This window comes from Poecilia latipinna, unplaced genomic scaffold, assembly GCF_001443285.1.
Source record: "Poecilia latipinna isolate Pla-1442-1.1 unplaced genomic scaffold, P_latipinna-1.0 Scaffold960, whole genome shotgun sequence".
In the NCBI taxonomy this organism is placed as follows: domain Eukaryota; kingdom Metazoa; phylum Chordata; class Actinopteri; order Cyprinodontiformes; family Poeciliidae; genus Poecilia; species Poecilia latipinna.
The window spans coordinates 388,336-408,066 of NW_015113576.1; the positions used below are offsets into that span (position 1 = coordinate 388,336).

Sequence of the window (19,731 nt, forward strand, 5' to 3'; positions counted from 1 at the left end):
GAGGCACACAAACAAACTTGCACACATATGCTTACGTCCGTCAGATAGTTCACCTAAGCATCTAGAGCCATTTATAACCCTCCGCCCCTTTAAACGTGACATGGCCCGGCTGTTTTTCTGAATGCTGACGCACTTTGGCCCCCCTCATCTTGGACCATTCATTAAATTAACACTCATTACACAGTGGCAATCATAAATCAACCTCTCCACAACGGCGATAGCAGATAACAATGACCTACCGCAGAGCACATGGGCTCACTCATTCCACCGGCCGCTTCCTGTACGTCAGCCGTACAGTGTGTAAATTTCATCATAACTGAGAGCAAACACCGGAGAGGAAATTTCATATCCGTACGTCGTCACTTTTTTTATATAAATATTTTGGTATCAGGAGATGAGTTTGGGAGCATGCTTGGGATTCGGGGAGACCTCTCCCCTCATTTAGGGAGAGGCTTGTTCACCGACCGCCGTTCTGAACTATACACCCAGCCTTTGACTGCTGCTTCCAGGACGGCATCTCAAATTTGCAAAATTCTTGACAAAGAGAGATAAAGATGTTCTGTTCTGATTGTCCGTCCACCTGTTTGTTCGCCCAAGCTTTATCTACCCCTGTTTATCCTTTCAGAGTTGCAGGGGGGCTGGTGCCTGTCATCTGTTTAGTCATTTAGTTTAGTTTAGCAAGGTTTTTGTAACAATTTTACTCTAAATTGTCCAAGGACATTTGTGAAATATTTATTTTGAAGGGGAAGGATTCTGAGTTTTCTCCAAAATATTGTCAAAATATCGTTTCGTCCGGTATGAACGTAGCATAGTTTATCGTCTCGCTTTGTGAGCTGGATCCATTGTTTCACCTCTAACATGCAAAAACGTTGATGTCAGTAAGTTGTGGTAATGATTTCAAATGCACACTAAAGAATGAGTTTGTTCACTTAAGTTAAAGGTGACCAAAGTTTTTGACACGAGCCAAAACTGTTGAGTACTGGAGGACCACAGAAAGTTGTCTTGTTTTTTCTTTTTCTTTAACAGAGCTAGTAAGGTTTGACTGCAAGCTAGTCTGGCAATGTCACAGTTTAGTTCAAATGTGTATGACAAGGAACAGATCTAAAGGTTGCAGGACTGTTAGCCTTGAGCAGGGGTGGGCAATCCTGGTCCTCGAGGGTCGGTGTCCTCCAACTCTTAGACGTCTCCCTGGTCCAACGCACTTCAATCAAATAGCTGAATCACCTCCTAAGCGCAGTCAAGTTCCCAGAGTCTTGCTAACGACCTCATTACTTGACTCACATGTGTTGAAGAAGAGACACATCTCAAAGTTTCAGGACAGCTGCCTTCAAGGCCTGGAGTTGCCCACTCCTGCCCTTGAGGAATCCAGTTTGAGATTGATGTAGTAGAGGAATCCCAGGAAAACTATTTCTGCCAGGTAAACTACGACTTGCTTGTTGTTTTCACAATCTTTCTTATTTGTGATATCAGTTACTCACCACCCTGACTCTAACCAGAAAGCTGCTCCCTAGAAATTATGTCGCAGCTTGCACATCTCCATTTGTATCATTAAAAACTGTTTACTGGATTGTGGTTTGTGTCCTGGGTTCAAATCGTACTTTACTCCTTACATAAACATGCAAATAAACAAAATAGTCCAGTTATTGGAGAAATTGGGTCTTTAAGTTGTATTGATCTAAAAATATGTTAAATGTTTCCTAAATTTTGGGATTGATTGATTTCTAATTGTCTCCAGGGAAACAATAAACGTGCGTGATCCACAAGAACAGGTTATGGGTCACTCTATCTTCAAAAAAGCTTGCTGTATTTAAGTTATGAGTGTGCCTAAGTCTGCTTTTGAGTGTAAGTCGCTGAATGCTTGTGAGCCAAAGAAAAAGAAAAAAAACTGAATAATTACTGACAAAAATCTCTGGGATGTACCAACACTTTTCCTCTTCAAGATTTTAATTGGACTTTATAACTTGTAACTTGTTGACTTGTGATTAGACGTTGTAACCAGCTTCCTGGTCAGAAAGGAGCGATGCTGGAAGAAGTTTGACACTTCACCTGCCTTTCCATCTGGCGGTGGTCAGAAGGCCTAGTGGCACCACTGCATGGCAGCCGCCTCGTTTCTGTCAAACTGCCCCAGGAAAGCCATGCAACTCGCCATCATCAGTAGGTGAGTGTGGGTATAAATGGGTGATTGACTTAATGTATTGTGAAACACTGTGAGTCCTCCTGCACCAAATCATTCCATTGGCCACAAAAGACCCTCAGGTCACAACCTGGACAACCCAAACTTGAAATACATTGGACTTTCTTAGATTCATCAAGATGTGGGAAGCACTCCCCTGAGATTTTGGTTGGTATGGAAACAATGGTATCGCACAGATGCTGCAAATTTGTCGCCTTCACATCTGCGATGCCAATCTGCCCTTCCTCCATAAAGGTATTGTTTTTGATTGCGATCTGGTGCCACTGGAGGACATTGGAATACACTAATCTCATTGTTCAGTATTGGACATGGTCAACAACAATACCCAGGTAGGCTTTGTGTTTAAACCTATACCTGCTGTTACTAAGGGGTCCAAAATGTGCCAAGAAAATCCCCCTGGCTCTCTCATTAAACCACCAGCAGCAACCCGAACCATTAATGCAAGGCAGGTTTCTATGTTTTAGGTTATCAAAACTACCCAAATGGGGTTGTTTCAGTATCCCTTTTTGAGGTAGATCAGTTTTCTTACATTATATCATGCTATTGTTTGTTTCCTTTTTCTGTATCATCTTGTGGAATGAAAACAGTTACTGTAACTGTTTATAAAAATTGAGAACTATCTGTCTCTCATACTTCTTGGGCGCACAATCTTATCTCAGAAGTAGAGAAAGATATGGAAGTAATGTGTTTTTGTGCATTCCTCCTAACCACCATCATCCTCTCCAGCTCAAAGGTCTAAGGACCATCTTTTAATCTGCATGCCCTGCCACAACCCTCAGTGTCTCGGAGTTTTATTTTCTTGACCTCTGTTAATTGAGGGGAAACACAAACACCCACTTGAAGTATGAAATTCTGGATCCCCTTTTCCACCGGAAGTCAGTGACTAAAGGGAATGACATGAAAGTTATTCTAATCTCTCTATTCTTGCCAGTATTTGGAAGCACTTTGACTCTTGGCTGTTCTTAATTAGCCATAAATGCATCTGTCCAGAGACCTTTAAATACCTTGCATGTCTGCCTCTATCAATAATATTCTATGACTCAAAGACTCAGACATGTGAGCTATCCAAGATTTTTTTTTTTTTTTTTAATTTTTGTTGCAAAGTTTGCATGGCCAGTTCGATGCTGCCAACAAATTTCTCATGTTCTTCATGTCTCCCTTTTTGTTTTTGCAGCTTACCACCTTGTCCTCTCGGTTCATCAATCACACTGTTGCTCCTCATTAGAAGACATATGAAAGCCTGCTTGCCTGTGTGCCTGCCTTGTATTACAGACACCCTTGCATTTGGCTGGACCCCCAGCAGTGGGATAGCGCATGCCAAGAATGCAAGGAATGGCCCTGTGAGTGATAAGAAGGAAATTCCCTGTAATAGACTGGAAGAAAAGCTTAGAAATAACAGAACATTTGGGGGTAGGGGAGGGGGGGAGGATTAAAGGAATGACGACAAAGAGTAGGATGGAGAAGGAAGCCTGCACAGACAGAGGTTTGGCATAAAGTCAATAAATTCTGTGAGGGAAACTGATGATGTGGATGGAGTCACGATACATGAGAACCTGCTGCTGTTACTGAATGGAAATAAGTGGGAAAGTGGTTGGATTTCAAAAGGAAATAAACTACAGTAAAGTGGGCTCAAGCAAAGTGGACTGAAGATAACAAATAAAAAGATGCGTAACAGGCTGAGATCGCATGAACTTTGTGGGACAAGACAGATATGGGAACATGTCACGAGGAATGGAAGCATTAGCTTCCAGTGGGTTGGTAATGAGTGGGGAGAGGATTTTTGACTGGCGAACCCCTGGATTTGACAGACAGCACCTCTTTGTGACTCATTGACTTGGCCTTTTGGCTGTCTTGTTTCCTGTGGCATCTGTGGAAGCTTTCAAGATTTGTTTGCACAGTGGACAAAACATTGCCAAATCCTGATCCAGATTAGCTTCCAATCTGCTGTAACCTACCAAATCTGATTTGAGAGCAGCCTCCTGACAAGCCTACACAGTTCCGGTAAAAGATTTACATAGACTCATGTTCATGAATGTCATTAGGTTGGGCTGTTTAGATATTTATTTAAAACTTTTTTTTTTTTTCAGTGTAGAAGAATTATGTGACAAATAATTTTAATGACTAAAAAAATTTAATTATCAACACACTTTTGAAGGGTTCAAAATTATATATATTACTCTTACAGGCTAATCTATATATACATATACACCTCGTAATATTTGCCTAAATTTTCCTCAACAAGTTCCACCTTAAAAGCAAAGTCAGCTGCTGGTACAAATCTGACTGGATATTTTGATCACTCTACTTGGCAGAGTTGGTAGATTTAATTTAAACTGCTTGATATCTTGAAATAAAACGTGCTTTATCCCATCAATTTTCTAGACTAAAGTCAGTTGTAAGAAATGCATGTTTAAAGAAAAACAGAAATGCTCCACTGGAGTATATTTTGCATTTATTTAGAAATTGTCAATGTAAGGGAACCATGTTCATTTTACTTATACGGTTCAGTGTGTTCAGATACTTTTCAACAGAGAAATTGTCAACTTTGGCTTGGAAGTCTGTTGGCAGATTCTGATTCATCAGTGTCCGTGCTTTAAATCAGGGTCTGGAACGATTCTGCTCCGCCAGAGAATTGTGCAGCAGAGCAGAGCAAAGCAGAGAAACACGCAGTGTAAATTCAAGAGAATAGAGACATAACATTGCATCACATGGTAACTCTTAGAAGCCCCACCTGATAAGTCATTTACATTCACCTCCCTGGCAACTACCAGGGGCATGGAGACACAACTGCACTGTCCACAAATGTCTTCCAGCCGCACATTCTTTAATTATCTATTACCTATCCGTGGAGTCGTAGTTAGTATGATTATTCCTGATAAAACAATCTTTGTCTAATCTAATCATAAACCTTTTCTACAGAAGGCATTTGACTTATCTGTGTGGGGGACTGCCATTTGCATTAAAGCATTTGGATAACAGTTGCGCAGCAGGGGCTTCTTTCTTTTCATTGTACTCTCACTTCAGGTACACGTTAAACTTGTTACACTAAATACAGAGTCTTCCAGTAGTTACCAGAGCCTCGGTGAGGCTTTGTTTTTCTTGGACATCTTAACCATTTTTTTTCTGTTTATCTTAGGGTCTCATTAAATACTCATACTCCTTCAGAGTCTGTTGATGAGGAAAGAATCTCTAGTTCCAGAACATGTAACTTTATGCTCCATTAAATTATATACACACTGGTGCACGCTGAAATGCCTTTGGATTTGGACAAACGGTAAGACAAAGATTGTGCTTTATGGCCACATTAACATGAGGAATGAGTGGACGGGTCAAAGTGTGGCTTTTAACCCAAAAAGCACTGTACAAACTGTTACGTTTGGTGCTGGTAGTATTATCTCATGGGGCTTTTTCACCTTTAACAAATCATTTTAACGATTAAAAAAATTTTAATTGGCAACACAAGCCTAATATACATGCAAATACACCTGATATTTGGTGTACATTATTATGTGTACACTGTGCATCTAATAATAAGGGGTATATTGCTACTTCTTATTAACAAGAAGTAGAATAACCTCGAAATTCTTTAGAATTGAAACTTGGAAACAATTGTTTGTTTCAGCAGGAAAAGGTCCAAAACATCCATCAAGACTGTTTTAGGAAAGATAAAACAAGCAAACACTAAACTTTTGAAATAGCCCCACCTTAAAGCTAATGTAAATTTGTAAACCATGTTTAAAGTTAGGCTCTTGCCAGGAAACCATTCATCCATTGGCTGTATCATCTTATCCTTGAAGGGTCACACGGGGGTGGTGACTCTCTGCAACAGGCATAGGACGGGAAGCAGGACAAACACTGGAAAGGTCGCCAGTCCACCGCAGGATAACACAGAGATACAGAGGGCAAAAAGACATGCACACACACTCAAACCTAGGGGCAATTAGGAATATTCAATTAACCCAACAGTCATGCTTTTGGACAGTAGAAGGAAAGCTACACTTGCATAGGGAGAACATGCAACAAGATTTGAACCCAGGACTTTCTTGTTTCAAGCTATCTGTGTTCACCACAGAGTTATTTCAAAACCAACCAATTTGAAATAACTCTACCAATTGTGCCAAGAAGGGTAGTCTCACGTGGAATTACATCAGAAGCTTGTTAAAGTATCAGTTAGGGTGTATGTATACTTTTGAGACTGCAGGTACACTTTTGACCTTGTGTGGCTTAGAGAAGTTAGTGTCATGTCCATAATGAGTGAATTGAATTTTTCTCACCGTAGTTGTATATATTCATTTGGGGGCTGGCTTGTATTTCCTGAGCTGCCAGCTGATAATTGCTTTGAGTTGCTAAACTGCAACAGGACAGATTGGATTACACGCCACCAGGGTGGTTCCCCTGCTAACCTTCTTGTTTCTCCCAGATTACATCACATGTTAGCAAGCGCATACCTCACAGTCACATCAGAGGCCAGAAAATAGCCTAGTGTTTTAAGACAGAAAGGGGATAATGGGATATTATGGATGAGGGCAAGAAGCGTAGCAATCCTTCCTGTGCACGGCTTTCTATTTAACATCATACTCAAGATAAGAGAAGACGGTTGATGGTGATCTGGTTTCTGTTTATGCAACCCGTGTGTGAATGTTTGCCCATTGTTCACATCTGGCCTGAGCCAAGTCTCTCCTGTGTTCAAATCATAAATAATGAACAACTGAGAGGGAAATGAAACATTATCCGTATAAAACTCCCCGGGGTGTCTTATCTTGAGTGACATTGATTCATTCCTGTCGTATTACTATTGCAGGGTAAAAGTTGGCCAATTATAACAACACAATTGAGACAGATAAACACGACTTGCAGCCACAGTCTGGGCTTCTTTTTCCCAAAAGTATTTATTAATTAATCTTCAAAGGAAAGGGGTCAGGTCAGCATTGTAAAGCTTAATGGATAAACGGTAAGTGCGGAACAACGAGGTGAAGGCTGGAGTGTGTGAACCCAGTCGCTCTTTGCGGCGTGTTTGTGCAGAAAGGAACTAAGCTTAGAACTGGATCCAGTGAATCTGGTGACTCCCTCTGTTTTGTATATTTTGGTCAAAGCCTCATATAACGACCCAGTGCGGTTTCTTGGCTTTTCGACCCATCTGAAACAGCTGACATAAGGCACATAGGTGGGTGTGTGAGCTAAGCTTTGAGTTGAAGTAGTGAAAGGCCTGGGCAGAAAGGATGGGTTTTTAATTTTTTTTTTTTTTTTTTTTTTTTTTGTAAAGCGAACCCCTGGGAAGTTTGGACGACCGACAGCTGAGGTGGAGCCTGAGGCAGCCAAGCAGGAGGGAGAGTGTTTTCATGTGTTTATGCGTGTGTTTTCCTTCACTACTGGGACTTTCTCTCAGGGCCTCACCTTACTGTTACAGGGTTCAGTTGGGGGGTGCAGAAACAGGTCTTAGGGACAACCTGTTGAAGAACTCCTGTTTCCTCCAGGGAGCAATACTTTTGACGTACAGCGCCTCCCCATCCTCACCCTCCGTCTTCAATGTGCCGAATCAGTGGAAGGCAGAAACCCGGAGAGTATCTCTGACACTAATATGGAAAATAGCCTGTTTGGAATGAATATAAGGGCAAATATTATTCTTCCTGAGCGTAACCACGGCAAGCACCTCTGACCTGGCAATGAAAGTGCTGAAACAAAAAGCCCAAAGACTTTCTATGCTCCATCAAAGGAGAGCTACATAAAATAAACACGACCATCAGATTACCGCGCTGAACACGGGGCTGCGTTAGCCCAGCGCCGGCTGCCCTGCCGCCCAACCCCAGCAGCTCTATGGGAGTTAAGTGTGGGGTCCGCTCAGTCAACACCATGACGCAAAATGGAACAAGCCTCTGACAGAAGCCCCAGGCTGATGGAATAAGGCCCCTGCCCACAGGCCCGCAAAGCCCCCAAGCCGGGGAGAAGCACACTGAGCAAGAACAGGATGGAAGATGAGGGGAGAAGGTAGATGAGGAAAAAGAGTGCTGGTTCCAAAGTGATGCCACTGGCTCTCTCCCAAACTGAACAGCACACACATACATGCCCCGTTGCCACAGGGAACCAGCAGCAGCCGCAGGTCAGGACAGACAGCCGCCAGTGGAGACAAGGCCGGGGCAGGGCACGGTAAGGTACAGTGGTTAGTGGTGGTTGCGGTAGCAGCCAGTGAGACTGTGAAGCCCAGGATGCCCCAGCGCAGTTGGCCTGACCTCACAGGGGTTCTTTTATTTCTCTGCGTACGTCTCAGAAAGTTCGTGTGTCGGCGTGTGCGTTAAAAAAAAAAGAGTCGGCATGTTTATGTTTACGTTTCTCGCTTGGGTGATGTAACCGCGAGAAAACAAATCCGTCCCTTGAGAAATCACCACGGCCTTTCTCTTGGCCTTTCAGTCACCTCACTGAGGCTCTGCTGTCCGTGTCAGCCACAGCTACGGTCTGTCAGACGTAGACTGATTTCCCCCCAGGCACCTCTGACCTTCTCCTCAGTCATCTCAAGCTTCTTTCTTACACCCCCAGTCTGACGTTCTGTCAGAGATTCCCCCTGTTTCTTTATTTCCTTCCTGGCCTTCGCACAGGAGTCAGCCTGCACAATATATTCCACTCTCACGTTGTTTGAAGCTGACTCTCTGGTGAATGTGTCTCAAAAAGCCAGGTTCTGAGACCCGAAAGGAAAAAAAACCCACATTCCAGAGTAAAACTGGATTAGGTTTATATGCTCACTCTTTCTCATCTTATTTCCTCGAAAAGGTTTTTCCACCAAGCTGATCCAGTGTTGAACAGTATTAGTCTTTGCTTAGAGAGAATTACCAATCAGATTATTGTAGTTACAATGTTTAAAACTCATGAGTTAATGTAACTTTTTTATACAAAAAAAAAACGAAAAAAGCCAGAGGTACAATATTAAAAGAAATATTAGCATCAGAATAACAAGACGTCATCACCTCTCATCTTCCCACATTTATTAAGTCACAATTTTCCACTAAATCCATAAACGCTCTTCCTTATTAAGTTCCTAAATATTGCTGGACTTAGGATACTTTCAGCTGGTGTTACTACTGTTACTGCGACAAACTTTTAGCACAACCACAGCTCCATAGGCTTCCCAGGTCCTGGTTAATTAATTGGTTTTGGGCTCCTGCTTGAATAAAAATTGAATTTTTACACTCAAAACAAACACTTTGAAAAACAGACGCACATGGGCACACGAGGCAATCAGCAGCAGCTCTTAGGAAATATGAGGGCAACCTACATCAACCTAGGAAGTGTACGATTAGCCAGTTAGCAAGAGTTCTTCCGTTCTGATGTCAGAGAGCTTCACAGACGTAAGCAGCGAGTCTATGGAAATGAAAGGTCAAATTCCAAGGGCGAGTTCAAGCTACATGGTTACACCGATAAGATCGCACATCAGCTGAGTAGGATGACAACTCAGTTCCTCGAGAGCTAGTGTCCAGGCTAGCTTAATTTGATTCCTGCTGCAACACAACTGAATTATTACCTCATTCAGGTTGGAGCTGAGGCATCAATTGGCCTGACGTTTTCTGGTGGGAGGATTAGTTACTGGATGAAATGTTTATGCTGACAAAATAAAGTGGCTCAGTTTTGGCAAATGGATTGTGGAAAACCTAATTTCTTTCATGGAACCAGTTAAAAACTGGCTGCAGTACCAGTCCTGGTAAGAGCACCAGAACTGCTTGGTGGAAAAACTCAAAAGGATTGCTTCTTCTAACCCCATGGTTCTCCAACATGCTACTGTTGGTGTTAGCGTTTAGCAGTATTGAGAAGAAATGTTGTTGACTTGGTAGACGTTTTACGCCGGATGCTCATCCGACTCATAGCTATACTCAGGAGAAAGGGAACGAGGATCAAACCAGGAACATCCAGGTCTGTGGACACTCAGCTGTACCACCTTGTATTATTATACAAGTTGATTAACCATGAGCTAATGAGCATCAAATGTTCAAAAATCACATTGGTCTTTCTAAATACTACTGGGTCACACTATGAAACAAATAGTGTGAGCCATTTTTTCTTCTTTTAAAAAAAAATACAAATGCCAAGACCTTGTTATGCTGCCGCCTTAAAGTCAGTCAGTATATTGGTTTTTGGAAAACTGGGCACCTACTGAGGAGGTTTTAACTTTGTGAGAACAATTGTTCTAAGCATCACATTCTGACCTTTATCCTCCTATGACGTGTGGCTTGAAAAGAACCCTCAAGGCTTTAAGATGACGCAAGGCTCAGGTAAAATGTTGCCAGATCAGAAACTTAAAGCCCTGCCAGGTTGTAGCTGTTTCAGCGTCAGAGCCATGGGCCTTCTTTCTGGTTCCTGAAAATGACTCCCGCGTGCGCTAGAACGAACACAATCACTGTGGTCCACCGGGCCTCACACCAGCAGCGCTGCATTACCACGTTCGCTTCCCTACTGTTCTCCTTTTCTTTTCATCCTTCCCTCGTTTCTCCTCTGACTCAGCTGTTTTTGTAGGAAACTCCATCTCTTTGAAGAAGGGGCTGGATCTTTCATTACTCCGCAGCAAGGAGAGAGAAGGAGATGATAGGGGGCTGAATAAGTGGGCCATTGTCTTCAGCCCTTCCCTTTATGGACCACAGGTAATTCTACTGGGCTAATTACAGAGAACGGCTGCAACAGGTGTGGGACTCTGCACCTGGGTTAAAAAAAAAAAAGGTCTGTGTGTGATTGTACAGATCAGAGTGAAAGTGTGTATGACTTTATGGATTTGTCAGACATTTCCAGACAAATTTAGTCTTTAAAAAAAAAAAAAAAAAAAGATGTCTTACTGTGGAAGAATAATCTCATTCTGAAAGCGTTTAGAAAAATCCAACCTTTCGTTTTAATATGTTCAAAACGGAAAATCCCATGTTAAGAAATGATTATTTTTCCCAAAATAAAAGTAGTCCCCTTTAACATTTCCCAAGATTGAAAAATACAGATAAATGGATCTTGGACTATTCATCTCTGTGCAATATCACTGGATCACCCACATTCCTCTCTAGTAGTCTCTTCTTTTCAGCCAATCCCACAGCTTTTGCTCACGATTTAAGCGTTGGGGCTGAGATGGCCACTGATTTTGATTTTGTGTCTGGAAAACTATTTCTTGTTGATTTGGTCATATATTCTGGTTCACTGTGCAACTAAACGATCCAGTTAGGACACATTTCAAGGAGTTAATAAAATGCACGATGCAGAAGAAGTAACCCATAGCATCGCATATTCCCCAATGTTCCAAAATTTGATGCTTTTCCACATTTTCATCATTGTTTGTTCCTAAAAACTTGACCGGTTCCACTAAAGTTTATCATACACCACATGCTTACATTACAGACGTACCATTCTTTTCTCAAACACTGAGTTATGGATATTTTTTTAGCTCCTTTACTTAAGGTTAGACATTGTTTGAAGTTGAATGATCCTGGTTCATATTCCAGTTCCACGTTTTGACGCTCAAAAAAGTCTACATGCCTTTATTGAGTTAACTAACCAGAGTTGTTAATGGATTTAAAAAGTCCCAACTTCTCAATTATTGTTATTTTTTCCCCACATCAATACTTTCAACTTTTATATAATATCAAACATGTACTTGATATACATGTTATTAATCTTCTTTTTATGTGGGTTCACTTTCGCAAGACCTTTATCTGATGAAAACACTTTTACAGCTATTATCTGATGCTGCAGGCACTAAAAACATGTAATTAAGCTCCCACTGATGTGCTAACATGGTGCAGAAAAGCAAACAAAGAAGAATAACTTGTAAAACCTAGTCCAGGTCAGCAGTAGGTACAATATAAAATCATGAACGGCGAGTCTTTTCAACTACCTGGCTAACACTAACAATTTTCAACTTCAAGTTTGTGGAAACTTTCTGATTTTTCTCTCCTGACTGTGACTGCAGTCAGGTAGGATGAAGTTTGGCGCACTGCATCAAAGACAAGCACAAGGCCGGAGGTATTGTAGCAGGTTGGTCGCGCTCCCTCCGTTTGTACAAAATATTCCTGTTGGAAATGTTGTGCTGAGCCGACGGCTCGGTTCTTTTAGTAAAGTGTAGCCACACTTCCAGCTGATTCTTCTTCAGTGTTACATTGGGGATCTGAATATCAAAACTAGCAATCAAAATTTAATAAATAACTGAACAATCCTGGGAGAATTTAAGTGCTAATCCTGGTTCCAATTGATGTTTGAGACTCGATGCCTGACCGTACCGTCCTCCTGGCTGAGTTTGTAGCAAAATAAACTCGAGTCCTTCTCTGGACTTGTGGACTTGCACAGAAACAGACCGGTGTATTGTGTAATACTTACAGATTCACTTATTGAGATGTCTGTCTAACTTGATGTTGCATGTTTGCTTGTCTTTCTCCTGTTTACGAATTCCTAAGATAAAGGGGCATCAAGTGGTACACTACGAATTAAAGTTGTTATGCTTCGATTAACTTAAAGTGGAAAGTATTAATAAAAAAAAATGACAGAAATAATCTTATTTAAAGAAAAAATCTTAATGTGGGATTTTAATAGTTTGTAATTTTTTATTTTTTTACAACAGAGTGCCCAATAAATTTATTTGTCTGTAAAACACAGACAACTAAGTGTGTGTGTGTGTGTGTGTGTGCGTGTGTGTGTGTGTGTGTGTGTGTGTGTGTGTGTGTGTCAAATGCCTACTGAACCATCCTGGTCACACGTTCACACTAGTGTATCACGACAACAGAATGGCGTACAGCAGTCATTGCATCGTACAGTAATGTCACACAATCATGGCATGGATCTATACCAAGCTGAACCCCATCTGTGTTTAATTATAGCCACAGGCTGCGTCTGCATGACATTACTGGAAAGCTGAAATTAGCGCACAAACACACTCTCACTCATACACCACACACCGAATCTCAAATGAGAGTGATTACAATCACTTAATTGATAAATCCTAACCACAGAGATGGCTCTTTACATGATTCACAATCTTTTACCGTGGGTTTTTTGTTTTTCATGTCATCTCAAGAGAGAGAGAGAGAGAGAGAGAGAGAGAGAGAGAACCGGATACATCAGGGAGATGATGTAAGCCGAGGGTCTCTCTCTCTCACGGGATTTGTGTTTTGTTTTTGAGCGTTTTTACCGTAAGGGAACTCTTAGAAGCTGACCGGAAGAAAGGAAGGAAGCCGTCTGGCTGCGCACCAAGAGAGCAGCACGATAACTGGAGTTTTCTTAGACGTCAGAGAGCTTCTGTCTCAGGAGAAAAAAAAAGCAAAGTGAGGAATTGTTTTTATTGGACATCTGGCTGACTAGACGGTGAAACTGACTGGATGTTGCCAAATTGTGGCAAACAAGCTCAACTTACTCACTGAAATGGTGATTTCACCTGGCTGGTGCGCGTGAGAGCTGGCTGCTCTTTGTGATAAATTAGATGACCTTTTTCTGGAGTTTTTTACCACCGTATCAGATACCAGAGACTGGAAGCCCTTCTTATCAGTGTGCCTCATCAACTGTAGGGGAAATTAAACCTTTCCCGGCTTTTAAGTCACAAGGATTTAACCTTTAGCACAGCTAACTTTGGGAAAGGTAACTTTTGTGTGTGGTCATCTTAGCCTCATTTACTCGCCTGAGTCACGACCCAGCGCAAATTGCTACCTTTATTACAGAAAATGAGACGGTTACTCTGGAGCGGATGATAATGTACTTGTGTCAGCTCCTTAGTCAGGCAGTTCCACACACTCATCATTTAACGTCAAAGGGGAGTGAGTCCTGCATCGCCACCTTGTGGAATGTTTAGGCTTCTTTTTATGGTGTGGGAGCCGAGGAGCATGCCAAGCCCCAGGGGCCCGGCTGTGGGGAACAAAGACCAAACGGAAACTGTAAGCCTCTTAGACCAGAATTCAGCATTTTATTAAAAACAAGTCATTTGAAAATACGCAGAGAAGCCAAGAAAAAGAGCGAAGTGAAGCCCAACAATTTTTGGATGTCCTCTCCCTGCTTTAAAACTAATTCCACAAAGACTAAACAAAGACAGGATAACTGATTTGTTCAAAAATATTAGAAAGGGAATAACTGAAATGAAATTAGGATCGGACGAAGAACGACTGCTAGGCAATTAAATGCAGAAATCATTTCCGGTTTCTTTCATTCTGCTGATATGCGCTCTTTCAAAGCCGCGTCCTCTGATTTGCGGGGAGCTCGTCCTGATCGAGTCCCCACAGGAAGGTGCGGAGACGCGTGACTTCCTTCTGGAGCTCGGGGCTTGGGATTGGCTGGGAGAGGTCGAGGCGAGGCGTCTCGTTCGGCAGGATGAGAGGAGGGTGGTCTAGAAAGCTCTCAAATATGTCTAAAAAAAAAAAAGAAATAAAAGGTATTAGGAATAATTGAGTTGCGGCAGTGTGTTCACAAGCACCCAGCAAACATTTGTATCCTATTTTGTCACGCCACAACCACACAACTTGGTGTTTCTATAGCTTTTTAAAAAAAAAATAAAGTAACAGATAATTGTGAAGTAAAAGAAATACGATGCTTTTCAAAAATTAAGAAAAGAGGGATTGTAAAATAAATGAAGTCCTGTTTGGAGTTGGACGAAAGCAATGAAGGGAATCCAACAAAAGTTAAGGCAGCTGCTAATGACGTAACGATAAAACTTTATGTCATTTGGAAATCTGACAACGCACATCACCCTGAACCACGAAACATGGTGGTGGCAGCTTCATGCTGTGGAGACTGATTTTTGGAAACTCTATATATAAAATGATGGATGTAGGTAAATACATGATGGAAGAAAACCACTTAGAGGGGGGAAAAATAGAAACCGGTGTAATGCTCCACCTTGGAAGGTGGACAATGACCCGTAAGATAAAAATCCAGAACCACGTTGGAAGGCATGTTCATATCTTAAAATGACCCGGTTGCAGTCCAGACCTTAGTCTAATTGGGAATCTGAAAACTTGAAAACTGATCAATGTGTTATGTGACAAAAAATGTAAGGATGTGAATATTTTTGCAAGTCCCTGTCAGAATAAACCTTTAATGTTTTTATCTATTAAGCAGTACCTCCGTTCAGGTCTGCGCCGGGCGGGGGAGCCCAGGATGCTGGCGGAGCTCGGGTCGGTCCCAGCTTGTAATGGGTGAGCAGGTGGTGCAGCTGGGCATGACTTAGCAGTTCATGCTCCTCTTTCAGACTGGTCCAAGACGACTGGAGGATGAGACGTTAAAGAGCCAGTGTTACACTTAATTAAAGGGTCGTATTTTTATTTTGAGCTCTACGGGGAGACGCGTGCATGCTGCAGTGCTACGAGCGGTGCAGCACTTGTGCCAAACCAGACACTCGCTGGGGCCGATACAAACATGTCTCATTTTGAGTAACAGGAGAAACTACCTGGACTACAAACAGAGCAGAGGGAGTGAATATAAATCTGTGTTGTGAGCTTTTGGCTTGTCAATGTGTAAACTAAACCCTTGCATGCAAAACAGACTAAACAAAATGAAAAAAATTACATTTTTTTTTTTCCCCCCCCAAGCGTTTCAAGCAAAAAAGCAGGAGATGGTTAACTTGATTTAAAAAAGGGACAAGAAACCAATTTTAAGCAGAAAGACCTTCGGTTTTGTTTTCTTTACAGAAGGCGAGATGCTTTCAGCTGGCTACCTTCACACTTACTGTAAAGGTAGGGAAAGTAATGAGTGAGGTAATGAGTGAATGAGCTTCACTGGGCTGTTCGCTGTAATCTACCAGGAACAACAGTCTCAGACGTAGTTTTGTGCAGCTGTTCTTCTGAATGCCGTAATGCCATGAAGTCACTGACCTGAAGGCCTTATCCTGTTCAGTATTAGTATGAAGGTGAACTTGTTTAGTCGTTTAAAACCGAGCTCAGGATGAACAAGGGAGCTGATGAAGAAGCAGGAATTTTATGGACTTCGGCTTAAGTGGCGATAGGAAGATCAATTTACCTGGATCAGTCGTGTTTTGGGAATACATAGAAAGTTGACCGTAACTGAGAGTTTCTTCATAAACTCCGAGGCTATGTCTCCTAACCCCGCGCCCTGCAGCCAATCTAGAACCAAGTCCAGATTTGTCCGGATCTGGACCGCTCTGGACCATGAAAACAACCCATCTAGAAAAAAAAAGAAAAAAGAGAGGATGCAGAAGAGGGGGGAAAAAACCCCCCACAAAAAATATTGTATTTGTAACTTTCATTCCCCACGACAAATCCCCAAAAAACAGCCGACCCAGTGCTGTCTCTTACCTCTCTCCAGCAAAGTATTCAGCAAGGAAGTGTTGGTGAAGAAGAAGAGGTAACCAAACGTTTGGGAGGTGAGCGGCGGAGACAGACACGCTTCTCGGGACAGCATCAAGGAGCAGCGATACACTTCCACCAGTCCGGCGACCTTCGGAGGCAAGACGGACACGTCGTCCTCAGCTCCCCCCTCTCCTTTATTCTCATCTCCCTCTGCGCCCCGAGTGCCGTCCTTCTCCTTCTCCTTCTCATCACTGGAAAATGGGTTGGTGTCCAGGAGGGCTGGCAGGAGCGAGTACAGGGTCTTCGTGGACAGGCGACACAAAAGAGAGGTGAAATTAAAAAAAAAAAAATAAAAAATTGTACTGACGTATTTTGGCTTTCCATCAGTTCTATATATGCATTGTTTTGCACAGTTGTCAGATTGTTTCCTCTCTGCCAATCGATGATCTAAAGTAATATTCTGCAATCTGATCGCAGTCTGCTGCAAGGAAATCTGTCTGTGACTCCAATGAACGACGCCTACCAGTTGGAGACCACTAACATTTAATTTAGTTGGCCGTCTGACCAAAAAGGGATCAGAACCACAGTGAACAGAAATTGGATGTAGTAAAAAAAAAAAAAAAAAGTCCTTCAAAAATAATAAACAAGAAAATTAAATTATAGATAAGTACTCAACTACAAAGGATGCAGAGCGGACCCCGCCTGTTTGTGGTTCAGCATTCACTGAATACTTATTCGTGAATTTTTCTGTGGAACGTGAAGCAGGGACGACTCGGCATCGCACTGCTCCAAAAAGCGACATAAGTTGGGGTGATGATTTTACCTTGAGCCCAAAGAACTTGTTTAATTTAGATAAATGAGCCTTTGTAACACCAGTCTCATGTAAGTTGGATGTAAAAAGCCTCAAATATGTCATTTGTTTTCATTGCACGCCTGTTTTAACTGTTTGTTTATTCTGTTGTAGACAGAGAGGGATTTCAGTGTTGCAGTCTTTTCAATGATTTCGGAAACATGTAAAAAAAATCCTCATTGTCCCCTAGTTACTTGTTGGTCTGGTGACGCGCCTTCGTTGAGCGATGGTTTAAAAAGTGAGAAGGTTTTTTTTTTTTTGTTACCTTCTCTGGACTGATAGATTCTGATTCATTTCAACCCCTCGGCTCACAATGGACATGAAAAACTGGGATGATGGCAGGAAATTCCTAATAGGGCGTTGGACAACAGTTTTGGGATACTTTACAGCTGACTCATTCTGGCCAGTAAAATCTTGCAGAAAAGATTGTAAAATATAATTTTGCCTTCCACCAAAAGAAAACACGCATTTGAAAAGTAGAAAATTCAACACATGAAGACGTCTGCTGATGTCTAATGTCGTCAGACGCTCTTAGCGTTGATCAAAAAAGGCTAGCAGGCTTGACTTTCAACATATGTGGCTAACTTTGGAGAGAACATTTGAACATTTATTTTTTTTTTTTTATCTTCTGGACCAAATAAGGACAAGAACTGGCTGCCCTGAAGCTGCCATAAACGAGACATCCGCTACGTCTTTGTCAAGCCACTTCGCTGTTTACTTGCTGAGTTTAGATGTAAAAGAATGAGGCCAGCTTTATTGTTGTATTTTGATTTACCTTGGTGAGATGATACACACACTGCTGGAAGGTGTGCATTATGACATCGTCCAGCTGCGCAAGAGCCTCTGAACAGGTGTCCATGTCGGCTGTCAAAACCGGATCCCCGGGGGCTTTCCAAGAAACAATCAGCAAGAACAATTAGAGGCCGAGCAGCAGCTTTCATTTCTGTGCTGGCTCTTTTGCTAATTTGAACTGTAAACCCCCCCACCCCTCAGTATAAGTAATTTCCACGTTTTTCTAATTGTTTGTACCTTCAAATTCCCACTCTTTCTCCATTGTTTCGACTTTGACCTGGAAGAAGTTCAGGAGCTCTGTGGCATTTGACATCCAGAACATGAGGGGTCGCAGATCAGAAGACAGCTGCTGGACATTTGGAGTGTTTATCTCCCCTTCCTGGTCTGGCGAACTGCACAAGACATTTAGGTAACTCCAAAGTTATGTTATTGTGTACATTCTCCGAGCTCACTAAAAATAGACAGAGTTATTTTTACCCGGCTATATTTGAGAAACTGTCCGACTGATGTGTTTTAAAAGGCCTTCATCATGTTAGAAAAATGTCCCAAAGACATAACAGCACCAACACAATCATGTATTATGAAAACAAAAGCAGGAGATCTCTAAACAGAGGAAACATTACGTAGGGCAAAAATGTTCTTACTTTTGCGTGGGATGCTTGTCCCCGAATTCCTTAATGTTATCCTGCAGAGAGAGTTGAAGAGGCGTCTTAGTGTGTGGTGGAAGGGGGTTAGGGGGGGGTTGCAGAGTCTAGCCCTGCAGCCAGGACAATTACGGCACATTTTCCAGCAGCAGGGGAAGTGACATCAGCTCATCCTCGCTACCCAGCAGGCCACAACGGAGGGCATTTGTCTGTCTGCTGGTTTCTCTGTCTGACTGAATGTGGTTGTCTCACTCGTCTTACCTGATGTTTTTCCTGCCAACTTTGTTTGAGTGCTGTCTGGGTCATGGTGTCATGAAACGCTATCCTCAAAAAGTTAATTTGTTCCAAACGGAGACACTCCTAAACATTGGGGGTATTACGAACTTACTTGATCTTTTGTTTTGTTTTTGTTTTTTTCGTTTCAAATTACAAAGCAGGTATATTCCTCTATGGTTGGCAGTCAACTCATTTCCTTTCAAAAATTAAACTACATTATGCAGTTGAACGTGAAAACAGCGTCTTACAGCCCAGTATTCACAGCTGACTGAACTTTTTCAGGTTTTCCCAGATTGTAAACTTCAATTTCTTTCGAGATTTGTTGCGATTGGCCAACTAAATGTAGCACATTTGCAGAAGCAGGAAGGTTTGGAGCTCAACACCCCCAGTGTCTCATTCAGAATCACAATGTAGCACGTTATTGAACAACGAGACAAAAAACTCAGGCTGCTGCTTAAACATTTAAAATAAAAATATTACACATCTAAAGACTAAGATTTTTGCCCTTTATTTTTCAAATTCATTTTTATGAGTTTATGTCCAGGGTCATTGTCATGCTGGAATGTGAAGGACTACCCCCGCCTCAACTCTTTTGCAATCTCTAAGTGGTTTTCTGCAGAACACCCCCACAGCAGGATGCTGCCACCACCATGAGTCACCATATGAATGATGTGAACAGGGGCATGATGATTGTTAGTTTTTCTACAAACAGCTCCCGAAAAAATTAAGAGACCACTT

General features: G+C 42.0%; 1 protein-coding gene across 2 annotated transcripts; it reads right to left on the bottom strand.

The window, feature by feature from the left end:
* Positions 1 to 14,071: 14,071 nt before the first annotated feature.
* On the bottom strand, positions 14,072 to 18,829 carry LOC106958088 (ras-interacting protein 1-like). Of its 2 annotated transcripts, XM_015049827.1 has the most exons (7): positions 18,718 to 18,829; positions 18,311 to 18,465; positions 18,057 to 18,169; positions 16,438 to 16,732; positions 16,142 to 16,305; positions 15,248 to 15,389; positions 14,072 to 14,534 (listed from the first exon to the last, which is right to left on the bottom strand). In XM_015049827.1, the coding sequence occupies exons 2-7, from the start codon at positions 18,393 to 18,395 to the stop codon at positions 14,356 to 14,358; spliced, it is 978 nt and encodes a 325-aa protein (XP_014905313.1). In that variant the 5' UTR covers positions 18,396 to 18,465; positions 18,718 to 18,829; the 3' UTR covers positions 14,072 to 14,355. The 2 variants fall into 2 exon arrangements, with proteins under 2 accessions (XP_014905313.1, XP_014905314.1); XM_015049828.1 differs by lacking the exon at positions 18,718 to 18,829 and having other exon boundaries at positions 18,311 to 18,708.
* Between the last annotated feature and the right edge of the window lie 902 nt (positions 18,830 to 19,731).

Coding starts and splice junctions, on each gene's coding strand:
- LOC106958088 (XM_015049827.1), bottom strand. CDS start 18,395: ATGTTCTGGATGTCAAATGCCACAGAGCTCCTGAACTTCTTCCAGGTC. Junction 16,733..18,056: donor GTGTGTATCATCTCACCAAG/GTAAATCAAAAT, acceptor CTGTCCACGAAG/ACCCTGTACTCGCTCCTGCC. Junction 15,390..16,141: donor CCAAAACACGACTGATCCAG/GTAAATTGATCT, acceptor CTCATCCTCCAG/TCGTCTTGGACCAGTCTGAA.